The sequence below is a fragment of the Salvia splendens genome, chromosome 20, assembly GCF_004379255.2.
Source record: "Salvia splendens isolate huo1 chromosome 20, SspV2, whole genome shotgun sequence".
In the NCBI taxonomy this organism is placed as follows: Eukaryota; Viridiplantae; Streptophyta; class Magnoliopsida; order Lamiales; family Lamiaceae; genus Salvia; species Salvia splendens.
Genome location: NC_056051.1, coordinates 9,222,666 through 9,236,611, shown reverse-complemented (window position 1 = coordinate 9,236,611; position 13,946 = coordinate 9,222,666). Strand labels below are relative to the sequence as shown.

The following is a 13,946-nucleotide window of genomic DNA, read 5'->3' as shown; positions in this document are numbered from 1 at the left end:
GCTGGCTTAAGTACCTAGGATGCGTTGTGTCTTCATACATAGGCGTTATCCTTGACTCTCCTTAAACCTTATTTTCCGCTGCTATAATTTGAACTATGTCTCAAGACTTTAACCTTCTCTTTATATTTTGTGTTTGAACATGTATGGTGGTGTTAGGTTTCAAACAAGTATTAACGTTGTCTTTTGAAAATGGTGTTCTCCGAGATTTAAGTTAAATGTTTGTTGGACCTTAGTTATTAATTGTTTTATTTCATAAGTCTAATTTTTCCCGTTGCTCTTTTAAAAGCATTTTACCTTAAGTCTTCTCAAAAATTTTTATAACCTTAAACTTCTTAAAACTAGGTTGTCTTCCTTTCTTAAGTTAATTAAGTCTTCTTTTAAACTGTTATCCATGCATGTCGGTCACGATCACCGCGGTTGTGGTACCCCTTTGTATGGGCGGTCGTGACAGATTTTAGGGAAAGAAAGAATCAAATCCTAATTAACATAGGATATGGAGAGATTTGGCAAGATATGGTAAGATTTAATTGGACTTTAATTCAAGGAAAGAGATAAACAAGATACCAATTATATCTACAAAAATAATTCCCTCTCCTAATTAATAGGAGATTTCGAAAATCTCAAGGGATGGACAAGGGGTCGAAAATCATGTAGAATAGCATAGGGATAATTTGGTTTTTGATTTAATTTGGATAAATATCCAAAGCAATTAATTAAATCCAAGAAAGAAAGTATTATTTTCAATAAATAGGAGGGCCGAAAATTTCAAATAAAATGGCTAGAATGATTATGCATTATCCCATTTAAGTTAATTCACACATTGGAAGCTTAATCACATTAACTCACATAACTCACAACAACTAATTTCACATAATTAACTCAAACACATAGAGACTCAATTTCCATAAAAGAAATTCTCATTCAACATCCATATTAATTAAAAAAAAATAAGCCATCAAATAATAATAATGATAATAAAAAGTCACAATTTTCCGGGGTGCTACAATTATATAATTATCATTAGTGAGTTTTGGTTTAGATGCAACATGTCTAAGTTCTTAAACTATATCTTATTTTTCTCAATTTTAAAAATACATCCTAATTTACTTATATGTCATACTCCCTCTGTCCCACCACAAGAGATCAACTTTCCATTTTGGTTGTCCCACCACAAGTGATCAATTTTCTTTTTTAACAAAACACAAAACTTTAACTCTCTCTTACTTTATTCTCTCCTTCTTAGGTAATCCACAATGGGGCGCCCTAAGGCGCGCCCTATGGCGCGCCACATCATCAGTTTTATCTTCCTACCCTCACCTGCAGTGGGACGCCCTAAGGCGCGCCCTATGGCGCGCCCTATGCATTTTTTAATTGAATATTTAAATAACTACAGAAATTGGGAAAAAACTTCATTTCTGTTATAAAAATTAATACATTACAATACGAATTAAAAAATACGCAAACTCAGCGATGGCTGTTACGGGCCCACACTTCTTCAATCATGTCGTTCATGAGCTGAGCATGGTCTTGTTGGTTGCGCATTGAGGCTTGTCTAGATAGAACCACATTGAAGCTCGGCGGTAATCCTCTAGCGGGGGGACTCGGTCGCCGTGCTGGACGGGCTTGATGCACGTCATCATCGTTCCACTCGGTGATGCTCCCACCTTCATGCTCGACTATCATGTTGTGCATGATTATGCACGCATGCATGACATCGGCGATGACTTCCTTGAAACAGAGACGAGACGGCCCTTTCACAATTGCCCACCGTGCTTGGAGCACACCAAATGCCCGCTCGACATCCTTCCGCGCCGACTCCTGCTTTTGCGCAAATAAAATCCTCTTCTCACCAATTGGGCAGCTGATCGTCATCACAAAAATAGGCCACCGTGGGTATATGCCATCAGCCAAGTAGGCCACCGTGAACTCGATGGCCGGGCCTTTGCCATTGCATTGCTCGGTGAAGAGGGTGGATGAGTTGAGGAAGTTAATGTCGTTGTTTGATCCGCCGAAGTAAGCATGCCAGATCCAGAGCCGATGGTCAGCGACGGCTTCGAGGATCATCGTCGGGTGGCTGCCCTTATATCAACTAGTGAATTGGCCTCTCCACGCCGTCGGACAATTCTTTCACTGCCAGTGCGTACAGTCGATGCTCCCTAGCATCCCAGGAAAGCCGTGCGCCGTCTCGTGCATCTTCATCAGGCCCTGGCAACCAGTGGAAGTCGGCTTGTGCAAATATGTGTCGCCGTAGGCCTCCACAACTCCCCTACAAAATCTCCTCAGGCACTCCCGGCCTGTTGTATCCCCGACGTGGAGGTACTCGTCGAAGATGTCCGCCGTGGTGCAATAGGCCAACTGACGGATTGCAGCCGTGCACTTTTGCAATGGTGTAAGGCCGGGTCTGCCAATGCCGTATTCCCGATACGTCATGTATTCATCACGTGACGACAACGTCCGGACAATGCTGAGAAAAAGGTAACGCGGTATTCTAAATCGGAGGCAGAAAACAGTCGGTCCCCACCGTGGTTGATCGGAAAAATAGTCTGCAACCAGACGTTGGTGAGCTTCCGCGTGGTCACGTCGGACAGACGTCCGACGTCGAATAGGCCTGTGGATCTGCTCCGCCGCCTCCTCGCGCTGCATTTCGACTAAGCATCCCGCCATGGCCTCTTCAACGGCTGCATCTAGGGCTTCCGAGGTCGAACTACCTGACTCCGAGGAACTAGAACTAGTGGTGTCGTCGTCATGGTTCATTTTGGTATGCGAGAGAGGTAGAAATGTGAGAGATGAGCGAAATGAGAGAGGCGAGATGTTCGTTATGAACAAGTGAATGAGAAACGAGGTTTAAATAGACAAAATTCGAAAAAATAAAAAATAAAAAACGCGTGCTATCGTCCACGCCCATCGTCCGCCTAGCCCACAATGGGGCGCCCGATGGCCTATCGTCCGCGCTTCTTCCTCGGGCAATGCATCGGACGTGGGCGTAGGGCGTGGACGATGGAGGGCACCCACAATGGAGGCATTGTCCGCGCCTGAGGACGATGGCTGCCATCGGGTGCCCCATTGTGGGTGCCTTACTTTATTCTCTCTTTATCTCTCTTACTTTTTCTTTTCTCATACTTTATTATCTCCATTTTAACTCACTTTATATATTTTCTTAAATACCGTGCCCAAAAGAAATTCACCACTTATGGAGAGACAGAGGGAGTATAATAGATAAGAGGGGTGTTATATTGCTAACTCACTCTTAAACTGCTTACTGCAACTAAGTGATAGGCTTTGAATCATTAAATCAATGCACAAAATTATACAACCAAGAGTATCAATACAGTTTCATTTCAATTAGGGGTATAAATGTCAATTAACAAAAAGTTAGTTATAACTAACTTTTAAAAAATATCTCAAAACTTTAAATAATTATAATTATCTCAATTTAAATTAATTTTCACACAACATATATCAAATTAAAGATAATTTTATAAGAATTCCAACGAGATCTTACATGCATATGTTCTGGTGTCAAAAACTAAAAAAACTCCTAAATTTTCATATTTTTTGTCAGCTAATGTCAACATGGATAACATGATATGTCAACCTAATATGTGTTCAATGTCAATAATGCATTGTGTTGACATATTTAATGCATTGTGTTGATATCTTAATACACTATATTGACATTGCGACTCAAAACCCTAAATGTGAGAGTTAAATCTTATTTTTTAATATTAAAATATGAAAACTGAAATCACACATAGCACATTATAGATCATTAGATCTCTTAATTCCTATGATTTTAAATTAGTTGTAATTAGCAATTAGGAGGTGAGTAATTGATCACATCCCTAAGAGCATCCACAATAGCGCCTAGCGCACCGCCTAGCCGAGCGCGGGTGCTAGGTGGTGCGCTAGGAGATCTATTGCAGCCGCCTAGCGGATTTCTCGAAAAAAAAACCGCCTAGCGCTCGGCGGTTCTGCGGCGCTAGGCGGTGCGCTAGGCGATCTGCTAGGCGCTATTGCAGTGTCCGGATCGCCTAGCGCACCGCCTAGCGCGAATTTTTAATTTTTTTTTCCGAAACACTATATATACGCGACTTGCCTGTCATTTTCATTCGCACCACTTGTATTAACGAGTACTCTCTCTATCTAAATTTCTGTACAAGATCAATAACGGTAAATGGATCTCAACAACGAGCCTACTTCAGGGAGTAGCGGATCTCAAACTCCCCCGATCCCCGTGGGAGGTGGATGGAGTCAGATGCACCCATACTACAACATGTACCCGTGGCAGCAGATGATGCCCGGGATACTAGTGGGGGGGAGTCCGCCGGGGGCGTTTCCAGCGATGTCGGGGTGGGCACCCAGTGTCCAGATGCCGGGGTGGGCACCCGGGATGCAGATGATGCCCGGGGGGATACCGGCGACGCAGGGGACGCCCGCGACACAGGGGACGCCGGGGGACGTCTATCGCCCCAGTTTTGATTTTTCGACTGGTTCGTCGCACTCATCGATTCCAACGGAGGCTGCGCCTCCGGCCCAGTTTGACACTTTCTCCTTCGATGACTTGTGGTTAGATCTTTCCGGTGTTCCGGATGCTCCCGTTCAAACGGGGGCGCAGGGCGGGGTCGGGGCGCCCCAAAGAAGAAAGGCAAGGGGAAAAGGGTAGGCGAGTCCTCGTAGCCGGGTGAGGATGACAACTCGGTACGAAGGAGGTGGACGGACGCGGAGAACGTCGCGCTGTCCAAGGCGTGGGTGAGTGTTTGCGACGATCCTCTCATTTCGAACAACCAGAGGATCGTCAACTTGTGGGGCAAGATAGCAACAGCCTACCAGAGGTTTTACCCGGTGGGGAGGCCACGCAATGGGGAGGATTGCCGGAAGGGGTGGGACCGAATCAGGGTTGCGGTCTCCAGATTTTTGGGCTTGTACACCAACGCCCTCCGCATGATGAGCAGTGGGCAAACGGAGGAAGACTACAGGAGGATAGCAGAGAAAGCCTTCTCCCTGAAGGGGGTGTACAAGGAATTCACCTACTGGAACTGCTATCTTGTGCTGAATGACTCCGAGAAGTTCCGAGTAGGTGTCGACTCTGGCTGGCCGAAGAAGCAACGGTTGAACTATTCCGGTGATTTCAGCGGCAGTAGCGGTGGTTCCCACGACCTCCCTGAGACGGCCCAGGAGGTCCCGACCCCTCGTTCGTTTGCTCGCCGTACTCGCCCGGTTGGGCACATGCGGGCTCAACGGGAGGCGAGGGGGGTCGCCGGGGGTTCACAGGAGGTCCAGTCGGCATCCCCCCTTGGCCAATCCACAGCGGATCTCAAATTCTTCGTGCGTCAATAAACGCGCGCTCAGATGGTCAAGACGATGGCCGAATGGCGGGCGGCGGTGGACCCCGTGGAGAAGAGTTTGCTTCAAACATTGCTCCTGAGCATGCAGGAGGATTTGGAGGCGGCACGGAGGGAAGCCGCCGGGAGTAGAGGCGGCGGCGACGGAGGCGGAGGCGATGGTGGCTTCAGCGACGGAGGAGACGACGACGGCGACGAGGAGTGAATTATTGTACTTTTTTAAAAATCATTGTAATTTTTTTTAATTATTATACTTTTTTAAAATTATTGTACTTTTTAAAATTTTAATAGTATTATTAATGTTTCTCGTATATGTCTCGTAAATTAAATTTCGTATATTGTGTGATTGTTATTTATTTCATTTTGTATATATTTGTTAATAGTGATGTGGATATTATGTGGCTAGGCTATGGTTGGGCTATTTGCTTGTTTTGATGATGTGGCAGGAGGATTTTTAGTGCTGATGATGTGGCAGTGGCTAGACTATGACTGGGCTATTGCTGAGCTATTTCTATTGTGGATGGCGTAATAGATAACTACATAAATAAGTCGGCTAGTTCGTTGCTAGTTCTTATATTTATGAGTTTGGCATTAAAAAAAGAGAGAAAGGGGAAAAGAGAAGAATTAACGAGAGCTTTTAAGCTCTAAATTAAAGAGGTAGACCTTGAATTGTGTAAATTTTCGTCTATCCCAATCCTTAGTTTTTCATATTTTCTTTACTTCCAATTAACTCGATATATAAATGATATTTTTACCCAAATCTTTTCATATTTTCTTTACTTCCAATTTACTTGATATATAAATGATATTTTTACCTATACTTATATATGAACGTAACTATAGAGTTTTGAAGGGAGTACGTGTTATGTGTTGGATCGAGAGAAGTTAAATTGAAGTGAATATTTGGCTGATGTTGGTGGGATATGATATGAATAGTGTAAGTGATATATTTATATATTGTATTGGAATTATTTGGTAGAATATAATATGGATATGTAGTTGATAGAATTGATATGTTTTACATATGATATTGAAAGTACATGAATCATTTGGATTAAAGAGGATCTGTGACAGTCTTGTCTTGACTCTGATATCAATCCAATGGGCCTACGGGTCATATATATATATGTATACAATGGCAATGGAAATTACGCATCATATATACAATGACAATGGACCTTTGGGTCATATATATGTATACATTATTTACCCTTTACTGGTGCAGTCATGATATGGCAATTGTAGCATCAGTTCACTGGTGGTGCCATTTACATTACTGTGGTTAATAATTTGCATTATACCTCTCTATATCTTGCATTCTGTTTATATTAATTTGCATTACTGACCATTTACATTATGTGATTAATAATATCAGTGTGCTTATGTGGACCGCGTGGTTCACATTCGGAGGCGCGTCATCCGTGCCTGGCCGACAATGAAGGGGTGGACAGCAGAGACCCTGAGGCAACGCGAGGACGCTGAGCGCGACCAATTCGGCACCGGGAGGTTAGAGGCCCGGCTACAGAAGGAGAGATATTTGGAGGAAGAGGAAAGAAGTAGGCTAGCAACGGTGACTGGAGGAGAAGCATCATCTACAAGCCGGCATAGAGCGAAGCGAATACGAGACAAGTTCATAGCTTCAAGCTCACTGATGGCCCACGCAATCTCGACGTGGGTCGATGATTTCAAGAGCATACCTGTGGACCTGCTGGACGATGATTGCTTCCCAGTGGGGAGTTAGATTGGTAGAAAATTGTTGGGAATGGAAGACCGGGATGTGGTGGAAGATCAGGAGATCGTGACCACGCTTACACAGGCAAGGGACGATGAAGAGGAGTTTAGTCAGGATTGGATTAACGAGATGGAGAAGATGATGGCCGCGTATGACAAGAAGAAGACCATCAACACCAGCTTTGCAAGGCCGTCTTTTGTTTTGGATGGATTCGACTGCCCTGACCCGTTTGCTACACAGCAAACACATGAGACATGGGTCAGCGGTGGTGGAGGTGTAGCTCCCCAAGTTGATGACAGAGCAAATGTTGCCCCAGTTGTTGATCATTCGAGAGATGAAGAGCATCAACGAGACACGGCCATGCCCGATCCATTAGGTGATGATATCCCTGATATCATCTCAACTGATGTTGTTGTTGCCGGACTTCAAGTCCGAACTGAAGTGCATACTTCAGCAGGTGCAACTGCTGCAGCATCAGACATGGCGGCACTCGGTGGAGTACGGAGCAAGGCTGGCGTATCAGTTAAAAACTTAAACACTTTGGCATTCACACTTTTGTACATTAGGGATTTGTTTTAATTGTTCGTTATATTCTTCAGGAGACTGACTCAGCAGTTGGAGCTGGTGATGGTGCAAGTGGGATTAGGAAAGCTGGAGGTGGTAAGGTGGCAAGCAGAAAAACCAGGACGGTGAAAGCAACAAAAGAGACAGCAGGGGCAGAGGAGAGAGCCAAGGTGTGTACATACTGAATATTTCGTGCATTATAAACTATTTTTCTTTCATTATTGCAACTACTGTTATCATTACATCACTTGTGTGACTGGCTTGACTATATAGGGTCAGTCTGAGAAGGCAGCACAACCCATTAAGGAGGGGGCTGCTAAGGGTGGGCAGGGGAAACCACCTGCCATGGCAAAGGTTGCTGCTAAACAACAGTATATGTTTTAACTGTACAATTATGTTTACATTATTTGCGTGAAAGTGTACATTATTTATTCACTTGTATACATTATTTGTAAAGAGTTCTGGCATTATATATCTACCTGCTGTGAGGGATGTTGGTGAAATGGTGGATGCAGTTTACAGAAGTGGATTATTTGATTGAATGTGTGCATTATGGAGCTCTATTATTTATAATGTACTAAGCATAATGGGAAGCCTTATGTGGATAGGTTAAATGTTGAAATCCCCAACTCCCATGTAGTCTTGCACATTATGTGACTTAATATATTCATTATTACTCCGGTAGTATACATTTCTTGTAAATATTTAGGCATTATTTGACAAATTGCTGTGTGATGTGGGGTAGATGGTGAATGCAAGATACCTATGTGCATTATTTTATGAAATCTGTAAATTATCTAACTAGTTGTGTGCATTATTTGTTATGAATTATACATTAAAGGGCTGAGTTCTTGACATTAGCACCGTTCAAGGCTGTTAGCCCAGCTATCATACATACATGGAGCTCTTACCTTAACAACATGGAGAAGCTCAAGGCACCAGAGACGGTCTCCAGGCTCTTTTTCTCCACAAGGCCATGTGTGAGTGACATATTTTATACTCTTATTTCCAAACTGATGTTATACGGCAACACACTGAACTCGTTTGCACAATAAAATTGCAGAAACACACTGTTGTAGACACTCCTCCAGATTGGGATAAACAGAGGCAGTTCGATTCTTTCTGGACCATACTGTTCGAGGAAGCGCTTGGCGCGAAATGCTACCAATGGGAGAAGTACGATATGGTGAGGGATATTATACTAATGGCTTTGAGATTCAATACTATTGTACACAATACCAGTTAATGTAATTTGCCCTTCATTGTGTAGTTCTTCTTCCCAATTTGGGATGATAGCCATCAGTACGTGGTGTGTTTCGATATCCCAGATGGGAAAATGAATATCATAGAAAACAGTTTGGCAGAACCTCACAGATCCTTTAGCGCCAAATATGGCCAAACACCCTCGCTCCTGGTATATGTAGTTTGTTTACTCAGTTCAGTAGCATTATATTTAACAACATGTACATTATACAGATTTCTTACACACTTTTACTATTTGTTGTAGAAACAATTCATGGCAGATGCACTTACCAAGTGCAAAGTACCCAAGATGGCAGGGCTTGTACGAAAATGCAGTACTCATGTGGTGACAATGCCCTGGAGGAACAACTTAGTAACAATGGAGACTGGGGTGTACGTCATGCGCCATATGGAGACGTACTTCGGGGAGAAGGAGAAGGACTGGCAGTGCGGGCTGAGCGCAAAAGGCACAAAGAGCTTAGAGATGTTCAGAATCAAGTTTGCAAAGACACTTCTTACTTGTGCACACAACACCAGAGGTGGCACAAACCAGTCTAAAGCCACAAGGTATTGGAGAGAGAGACAGGCCAAGTTCAACTTCGAACAGTGGGTCGAAAGTTATGGGCTGGAGTGAGTGAGCCTTTAGGCCGGTGTGATGGAGGTTGATGGGACAATTAATAGCTGGAGTGATTATTTAAACTGTCAGATTTTGAGTAGACTCATGTTAGATAGTGGACACAGCCAACTTGTGGCCTGGTATATTTTGAACAAATTGTTATGTGCATTTTGCTATAAGAAACTGATTTTGGGGCTATGCATTACGAATCAATTAGTTGGCATCATTTGCAATATAGTATGTACATTATTTGATTGCGGCTGTGCATTATGTATCAAGTAGTTGTCATTATTTGCAATATAGTACGCATTATGAGAATTATTGTGTATATGGGTGAATTGCTGCTTTTGTCATTATCAGTCGTGTGGTTTTACCTTTTTAAGTGCTTTTTTACATGGGAGATTAACTCAGTGAAGTATCAATGTGCGCATTAGTCGATTAATAATTTACATTAGTTATGTTCTGGGATGCATTATTTGTCAATTATTTTGCATTATGTGTCTGCTTACTGGCTGGTGTGGGAAAAGTGGTGAATGAAATATACATATGTGCATTATTTGATTGAGGCTGTGCATTATGTATCAAGTAGTTATCATTATTTTCAATATAGTCGGCATTATGAAGTATCAATCGGAACATTGGTACATCACTGAGTTAATCTACCAAGTATATAGAGTATTTGAAGAGATAGAATCCAATAATGAACAAAAAATAGTGTAATAATGCAATAACAAGATGTGGTAAATGTTGACACTGGGAATACTATGACATCCATTCGAATCACAAGACTACCCAGTCCAAAAAAACATTGATGTTGTGTGTATCAAAACTGAGTCAAGCTGGCCTCTTGGCCTTCCGCGTCTCTTTCTCCATCTCCATCTCTTTAAGCATTGGACAATTTCTGGAGTCGTGATGACCCATCTAATCGCACGCCTTACACCGTCTAAGAGGCCTAGTAGCATACTTTATAGCCTTCTCTCTCTTCGAAATCAGACGGCTCGCTGAGCTGCTAGCATGGCCCTTGGTCTTCACGACATCCGGAGGATGGACCTCAACTACTTCAGGCCTTACCATACCATAAAACTCTTCAATCATCCGCCTCTGAAAAGAGGCGGAGGTTGACGGAGTACCAACTTGAAGAGAATTGCCAAGTTCTTTGATTCCAATGCACATAGCACTTCAATGTCGGTCTCAAATCGTCTAAGAAACCCATGAAACATCGAAATCGCCTACTTAGACACAGTTTGCCTATCGTCAACGATGGACCTGGTAGGCAGGGCATCCTGAAACTCCCCATGTACAGCCTTGGCTAAGGGAGTCTTCATCCATCTGCTTTCACAATATTTATCTGGGATTTTTTCACTTCATTGTTCCGGAACAAAAAAAAAGATATGGCTGCACAAATAACCCTGCCGACCGAATAGTTTGCATTCGCATGAGTAAGTATCATCATTCTTATCATGACGGAAACATATGAATTGCGCTTGCTGTCCCCAAGCTTGTACGTGTCAACCATTTCTCCGGATGAAAATCCAAGCACGCGGCATCTTTCGTTACCCTCAACAATTTCTTCTTGTATTTTCTTGAACATACTGTCGGTGTACAACGTTGAAGCATGTTTCTCGAATGGCAGAGTAGTGGCTAGTATGGGCAGGGCAGTGGCATCGTGGTAGTCCAACGTTGTTCTACTGTTCCGTTGGAATTCAAAGGCGTGGTTGAAATTCAAGTAGAATTCAGCAATGTTAGCTCGGGGCTTCAGAAATTTTTTGTAGAAGCTGTTTTCCGATTCGGATATGGACGTAGTCTTAATCATCTATCCCAGAGGAAAATCCCTAAAGTATGCCGGTATCCAGAATTGCCTATACTCATACAATGTGGTGAACCAGTCAACGTCCTCCAGCCGATGATGTTCCACCAATCTATTCCACTCCTCCTCAAATTCGTCAGGTTCTACCAGGTCCGACCACACGCAAGCATTGAATTCCTTCTTGAACTCGTCGTCCCTCAGCAACCTGTTAGGAACCTTGTTGGCCAACTTATGCATTATATGCCACATACACCAACAGTGGCGATTGCCAACTGGAACCTCTTCAATAGCTGATCTCAAGCCCAAATCTTGATATGTAACAATCATCTTGGGTGCTACACCCATGCATTCGACGAAATGTCTGAACAACCAAGCAAATGCCCTTGTTTTCTCGCTGCACACCAATCCGGCCGCGAAGGTTACATGTCTTCCATGATTATCCTTTACAGTGAAAGGAGTGAAGATCATATAGTACCTGTGTATCACATAGTAATGTATCGTCAGCAACGTCAAAAGCGAATAATGCAACGTCAGGTGAGTAGTAATGCATCAAAAATGCGTTATAATGCACTACATAATGTACAACTGTATGCGTTGTAATGTACAATAGACATCATTCAATTTATACCTGTTTGTGTTGTACGTGGAGTCAAAGGCCACAATATCACCAAACATGTGGTAATTCCTCTTCATCAGACAGTCACACCAAAATAGAGCAACAAACTGGTTAGAAGCATTAACTCCGTAGTGATATTTGAACGCCTCAGACATTTCCTTAATCTTAGCCATATCATGCAACACCATTTGCACATCAAATCCATGTGCGTATGCTTTGATATCTCGAGAAGCATCCCTGATATCCCCGACAGTGCAACCAACTAGGTCAAACCCACCGAGAATTTCCTTCAACACCTTAAATGTAAGTGTGGGCCCTATATTAGCCTTGGATCAGTCAAGAATGAATTTCTGATGTACATCATCCACTTTTCGATTAATTGACATAAATTGTTGATGCTCTGACTCAACCATGTGATGGTTATGAGCCTCGTTGAACTCCTGGATAATATAACCTGGTAATCCTGCTTTAGATAAAAACTTGAATGATATACTCGCTTTACAACCACAACGCTTGGATAACCGTCTGCGCTTGATAGAGAAACCAAACCGTGCATTCAATTGGTCATCTTCGTCTGACTTCTTCTTGCCTTCCCTATTGCATACAACGTAATACCAGGTTGTGACATCGTCCACCTTCCTCATCGCTTGTTTGCGCGTATCAAAACCAACAGCGCAGGCATATACATTGTCACGACCGCCCAAACTAGGGGTACTACAAACGAGGCGATCGTGACCACGGGATAACATTAAAGACAACATTTAAGGATAACATTTTATATGAAAACTTAGCTTAAAGGAATAATATTTTAGTTCATTAAAAGTTTAGACAACAAATTTTTTTAGTTTAAAGAAACTTAATGTTATAAATTTATTATTAATTAGCAACGACTTATGGCAAAGGATTTTTCAAAAGAAGAAGAGGAGAAAATAAATATTAAAATCCAATTAACTTCCAAAAGAAAACAATTGGTTTAGTTCACGAAAAACCATTTCAGAGTAACAGGGTAAACATCAGATTAATGCCTAACACAAACAAACATGCTCAAACACAGTACGAAACAGAATAAAGTCTTGAGGCATAGTTCAAAAATATAGCAGCGGAAATAAGGTTTAAAGAGAGTCAAGGATGACGTCTATGTATAAAGACACAACGCATCCAAAGTTCCTAGGCCAACTCAACATCCACCGCAACATCCCGCTCAACCTGCACATAGGGAAAAACATATGCAGGGCTGAGTACTTGTTGTACTCAATGGGCTCATGCCGAAAACATTTATACAGTTATGTCATCCATACCAGTGATCTCGAGTTTTATACGTAGTAAAGAAATATCATCGAGAACACAAAAACGTTTCATAGACTGGCCAGTCAAATAATCTTCCCATTTTCTCAACAATCCATCAATCACAATCATCAATCCACATTGCGACGAAAGTGTGGCTACTCTATTCGCCCACGAGACCGGCCGACTAGCAAGGACGGCTCCCGGTCGACCAAGTGTACACAGCTTGATAGGGTTTGCGGCCCTACTCAGACCCGAATTCGTTTCACAACACAGCCATATAGCCTAACAGACTAAACTCGGATGAACTAGGCATCAATCACACAATCTCAATCAAAACAATTCATGGCATGACATAACAAGTTAAACCACCCTTATAACACCACATCATATTTTCGGAAAATAAAAATATTTGTAAAGAAAGCCACCTCATTGGTTTAATCAATTCAATATCCACTTAAGGCAACCCTCGTTCCTTGTGCTCACGTAGACACAATAACCCTTTCCAATCATCACAACACAAATCAGTCTTCCATAAATTCACATTACCATGCATGTCCTATCGTTCCTTTTATCATTCCCTTAATTTACCCATCCCAACATTCATCAACCTAAGGAACAACATGCCATAATATTTCTCAAGGTGTCACACATAATCACGTCACAGGATACCTTCCCAAATCATACATGCATCATATAATTCATTAAAACTTGGCAACAAGTGATATTTCCACATAACAACA

General features: G+C 42.5%; 2 protein-coding genes across 2 annotated transcripts; both read right to left on the bottom strand.

Moving 5' to 3' along the window:
* Positions 1–10,817: 10,817 nt before the first annotated feature.
* Positions 10,818–11,309, bottom strand: LOC121781434 (protein FAR1-RELATED SEQUENCE 5-like). Its single transcript, XM_042179171.1, has one exon. It carries the CDS (start codon positions 11,307–11,309, stop codon positions 10,818–10,820), a length of 492 nt encoding a protein of 163 aa, XP_042035105.1.
* LOC121781433 (protein FAR1-RELATED SEQUENCE 5-like) lies at positions 11,310–12,563 on the bottom strand. The gene is made up of 3 exons (XM_042179170.1): positions 12,330–12,563; positions 11,932–12,215; positions 11,310–11,778 (listed from the first exon to the last, which is right to left on the bottom strand). The coding sequence occupies exons 1-3, from the start codon at positions 12,561–12,563 to the stop codon at positions 11,310–11,312; spliced, it is 987 nt and encodes a 328-aa protein (XP_042035104.1).
* Positions 12,564–13,946: the final 1,383 nt, after the last annotated feature.

Bases quoted from the DNA above. Each gene is read 5' to 3' on its own strand.
- LOC121781434 (XM_042179171.1), bottom strand. From the start codon at position 11,309: ATGATTAAGACTACGTCCATATCCGAATCGGAAAACAGCTTCTACAAA.
- LOC121781433 (XM_042179170.1), bottom strand. From the start codon at position 12,563: ATGAGGAAGGTGGACGATGTCACAACCTGGTATTACGTTGTATGCAAT. The intron at 12,216-12,329 runs GTTGAGTCAGAG...CTTACATTTAAG, and splicing joins AGGCTCATAACCATCACATG to GTGTTGAAGGAAATTCTCGG. The intron at 11,779-11,931 runs GTATAAATTGAA...TGTGATACACAG, and splicing joins TCCACGTACAACACAAACAG to GTACTATATGATCTTCACTC.